Raw genomic sequence first — 4,861 nt, 5'->3', positions numbered from 1 at the left:
CAGGAGAAACTTCTTCACCCAGAGAGTGGTGGCTGTGTGGAATGCTCTGCCCCAGAAGGCAGTGGAGGCCCAGTCTCTGGATTCATTTAAGAAAGAGTTGGATAGAGCTCTCAAGGATAGTGGAATCAAGGGTTATGGAGATAAGGCAGGAACAGGATACTGATTGAGGATGATCAGCCATGATCATAATGAATGGTGGTGCAGGCCCGAAGGGCAGAATGGCCTACTCCTGCACCTATTGTCTATGTGCCCGAAGTAATTTTAAGAATGACACTTAGGACTGGTTCGAATATCATGCATGGTATTCACCTGAACGTGGAATTACGAAAGGTTAGAGGCCTTAAATAGGACTTTCAGATCAGAAGCATTTGCAGTTCAGTGGCTGTGTATCTGTTTACAAAACAGCGCATTCATCTCAATTTCTTGAATGCAAATTCGTTAACTTATTTGAAATTGACTATTCAGCATAGACCAGGAACTGTTCAGCTTGCAGATGGCTAAATGGGATTTATTTTCAAGTTACATTCATGCCCATTTCCAGTAGAATTTACTCCTATTCAGCTCCGTTAAGCCTCCATTAAAGGTTGTACAGATTTGCTCATTCTCGTCTACCTCTGATAAATGAAACGAGACAAATTGTCTGTGTTGGGACTTGGTTCGGTTTATTCATTTGTTTTTGAAAATATTTCTGTTGCTTTGCTGAATGACAAGTCTGTTCACACCACGTGTGGTTCGAGTCAGATGTGCAGTAAGGAAACAGACCCTTTGGTCCATCTCATCCATGCTGACCAGATATGCTAACGTAATCTAGTCCTACTACCCCTTCCTTTCCATATACCCATCCAGATGCCTTTTAAATGCTGTAATTGTACCAGCCTCCACCACTTCCTCTGGCAGCTCATTCTATAAACTCACCACCCTCTAGAAAGGGTTGTCCCTTTTTAAATCTTCCTCTCTTAGCCTAAACCTATGTCCAATTAGTCTAGTTCTGGACTGCCCCACCCCTGGGACAAGACCTTGTCTATTTACCCTATCCAAGCTTCAAACTCTGCAGTCCTGGCAATATCCTTGTAAATCTTTTCTACACTGTTAAGTTTCACAACATTCTTCCCATGGGCGAGTAACCAGAATTATATACGGTATTAAAGTGGTCTCACCACTGTCCTATACAGCAGTTAAATGCTGCATTCACTCCCTGTCTACCTGTGACTCTACTTTCAAGAAACTATGCACCTGCATCCTTGGTTCTGAATCCTGCCTTAGTTTGCCTTAGCAAAATACGACCCTCCCATTTATCCAAATTAAACTATGCCATTGCTTTGCCTGTTGTTGCATCTGATCAAGATCCTGTTGTGCTGATATGATCTTTATCTGCTACACCATATATTTTGGTGTCATATGCAAACCACCTAACCATTCCTCCTATAGTCACATTCAACTTTCAGCATTGATGATCAAACGAGCCTTTAAATTGGAAAGAGTTTAGCTAGGGTGCTGAAAATATTTGCAAATGGGCCAGGTGGAGGAATTATTGTCATGATGGGCTGTAGAAGTTGGATTGCAAAAGCAGTTCAGGCTAAGAGATTTGTTTTCATTTACATTAAGAGAAATGTGCTTCCAATGGAAATGGGGTTAAAGCAGAGCAGTGAGCCAGAAGACAAGAAGAGAAATCCTTTGGTTAGAATTTGAGATGGGACAAATTGTTATGGAGTCAGTTTTGTTTGTTCTTGGGATGTGCCATAGGCAGGGTCAGTATGTGTTAGTGACCTTGCTGCCTTGAGCCAGATGGATATAGATTCAGAGGTGACCTTTGAAAATTGGATAAATGCTTAAGGTGGTGAAATTGGACCAGTCCAATGCTGTGCTATTCTGATTGAGTATTTTTCCTTTTCAGCAAAAAAGTACGATGCCTTCCTTGCCTCCGAGTCCCTTATTAAACAGATTCCTCGTATTCTGGGTCCTGGTCTGAACAAGGCAGGCAAATTCCCTTCCCTCCTCACTCACAACGAAAACATGCTCACTAAAGTGGATGAAGTCAAATCAACTATCAAGTTCCAGATGAAAAAGGTATTTGATCTGTTGGAATTAAATTGCACAACTATATGGAACCAGCTCTAGGAGCTCAGCCTGACCAGGGTGTGGTATAACTTTCTAGAGGGGATTCAGCTGACAGCAATGAGTGATTTATATATTGCATGCCATTGAAAATCTGAACTGCTGTTAATGTGTTGGCATTCCCAGTAACAATATTGGTGATATTTCCGTGGATCTGAATCAGCTGATGCTGGGGTGCTGTTTACATTGTTGGAATTTGTGATTTTCAGATGAGATTTAGTTTGCCTCTGACTAGAAACATAGTACATGATCATGCAACAGTAGGCTAAATTGAGCCAGTGCCTTCAACAGAGACAGGAAGGATATCCCTGAACTATTGCAGAGTTTGGCAATGTTACCACGTTGCTTTGCCAATGACAGGGTGTTGAAGAAAATGGTTTGAGTTGCCTGAGGGTTATGCAGACTGCAGTAGATATGAATGATCTACTGATGTAGACTGCAGGGGACATAATAGTTAGATTGTTCCTGTTGAAGTGCTGTTCATCTGGACTTTGATACAAAAACTCCTTCAGAGTTGGTATGGTTGTTTAGGAGTTGAGCCATCTGAAATGTAGTTTAATCCGTCTTTCTTCCCCTCAGGTGCTGTGTTTGGCAGTTGCAGTGGGCCACATTAAAATGACTGAAGAGGAGCTTGTCTACAACATTCATCTAGCAATCAACTTCCTGGTTTCACTACTGAAAAAGAATTGGCAGAATGTGCGTGCCCTCTACATTAAGAGCAGCATGGGCAAACCTCAGCGCCTTTACTGAGTGGCTTTTGCTGTAATATATTTTTGAATAAAATGTTGTACAGCATTTGGTGTGTTGCTGATCAGTTAAGAAGCTACTCCATAGCAGTTTAAGGTCCTGGGGTGGTCATGAAGCTGTTAAGGTTCTATTTGAAGGACCAGACTGCACTTGCACTGCATAAGGTGATGTGATCTGTCTGAATCCAGCTGGACACCAGGTAGTCATGAAAAGTGACTGAAAAATTAGGGTTTATTGTTCAGTATATGTACAAGCCCTGACCAGCTGTAATGGGTACTAGACAAGAGCTGACATCACAAAGATCAAGTCTGACACTTCAGTCTCTCAAGTGGAACGCCTGATCTGCTTAGTGCTAATCCTGAACTCAAATTCAGGTCTTGAATTAAAAGTAAGTTAACATGAATCCCTCTGATATTGAGGGAATTACCAGGGTCAGGAATTTGTCAACATATGGGTTGCCCGAGATGTATTATGGTCATTGTGGTGCTGAAAAAGCACAGCCAGAGTCAGAATTTGAGGAACAGGAGAGTTGATGTTTCAAGCTTTTCATCAGCGATGCTCAATGTTGTCTCTCCTGCTCCTCAGGTGCTGCCTGAGCAGCTGTGCTTTTCCAGCATCTGAGTCCTCACTTCCTCCTGAGTAGTATAATGCCATTAATTTCTTTGAAGGCAGCAGATGACCTTCAGTGGCTGGGCATTGAGAGGTCCCTGTAATGGTTTATATGTGGGTTGCAACAGATATACTGCACAGGAGGATAGTCAAGCTATCTATGCTGAGTGGCAAACAGTTGTTCAATTTGACCTCACCTTACAGCTGTTGATTTTGAACCCTCCAGGTTAAGGGGATTAGAAGGGCATATATTTTAAAATATGCTCAGGGTTTCTTCCTCTTCTTCAGGCAAAGCTCCATACACACGCCATCCCCTCTGAAAAAGTACTCCATTCTATATTAGTTATTATTTAATTATCATGGACTCTTGAGTGCTAATGGAAAGGGCATTTTCTATCCACTTGTCAGCCCCTTTGTGTATAATCAATGAAAGCTGGCCACCAATGACCAAGGAATAGAATAGACCACTTGGCCACTTTAAGTCTGCTACCATTCAATAAGATCATGACTGTTTTCATTTTCTAACATCAAGTCTATATTGTGTAACCCTGATAATCTTTCTCTCTTGATAATCAATCTTTACCTCTGCCTTAACTAATAAGATTATAGAATCTCTATGGTATGGAAACAGGCAGTTTGGCCCATTGACTCAACACTGACCTTCCAAACAGCATCCCATCCAGACCCAACCTCCAACTCTACCCTTGTGTTTTCCCATGGCTAATCCACTGAGCCTGTATAGCTCTGGATAGAATGGGACATTTTCTGTAGCCTGCATCCATATCTTTGGATTGTGGGAGGAAACCAATGCAGCATAAGGAGAAGGTACAAACTTCACACAATCACCAGAGGGTGGAATTCAAGTCTGATCCCTGGTGCTGAGGCAGCAGTGCTAACCACTGAACCAGTCTTATTGCTGAAGATTCTGCATCCGTAGTATTTTAAGGAAGGGAATTCCAAAGACTATAGAACCCAAAGTAAAAGCTTTATCTCCATTAGGGGGTGACCCTCCCCCCCTAATTTTTTAAATGACCCAGTTTTAGATTATCCCAGCAGAGGAAGCATTCAACTTTCCCTTGGGTCTCAAGGTCATGGATGTTTCAGTTTAGTCACTTTTGACTCTACGCTAGAGTTAAAACAGCCTGGCCTGCCTGCCATCCTTGAGGTAATCTGATTGCAGGTATTAGGTGCAGTCTTACTAATGCATAACTGACAGGTGGAGAACCAGACAGCATAGGAGCAGGTTCTTTGCATCACCAAGCCTGCATTGTCACATGGTGGCTCAGTGGTTAGCACTGCTGGCCTCTCAGCACCAGAGACCTGGGTTCAATCTCAGCCTCTGGCGACTGTTGGGTTTGCATATTCTCCCCATGTTTGTGTGGGTTTCCTT

At 42.5% G+C, this 4,861-nt stretch overlaps 1 protein-coding gene across 1 annotated transcript in view; it reads left to right on the top strand.

Annotated features, from left to right (window-relative positions):
• rpl10a (ribosomal protein L10a) overlaps nt 1-2,910 on the top strand; it is an 8,473-nt gene extending 5,563 nt beyond the window's left edge. Inside the window, exons 5-6 of the mRNA XM_043717005.1 lie at nt 1,895-2,067; nt 2,695-2,910. Of these exons, the coding sequence (XP_043572940.1) occupies nt 1,895-2,067; nt 2,695-2,865 (344 nt within the window). The 3' untranslated portion in view covers nt 2,866-2,910. The remainder of the gene's footprint in view (nt 1-1,894; nt 2,068-2,694) is intronic.
• Nucleotides 2,911-4,861: the final 1,951 nt, after the last annotated feature.

Source organism: Chiloscyllium plagiosum, chromosome 26, assembly GCF_004010195.1.
Source record: "Chiloscyllium plagiosum isolate BGI_BamShark_2017 chromosome 26, ASM401019v2, whole genome shotgun sequence".
Classification (NCBI taxonomy): Eukaryota; Metazoa; Chordata; class Chondrichthyes; order Orectolobiformes; family Hemiscylliidae; genus Chiloscyllium; species Chiloscyllium plagiosum.
The sequence above is the reverse complement of the archived record's forward strand: the minus strand, read 5'-3'. Positions and strand labels throughout refer to the sequence as shown.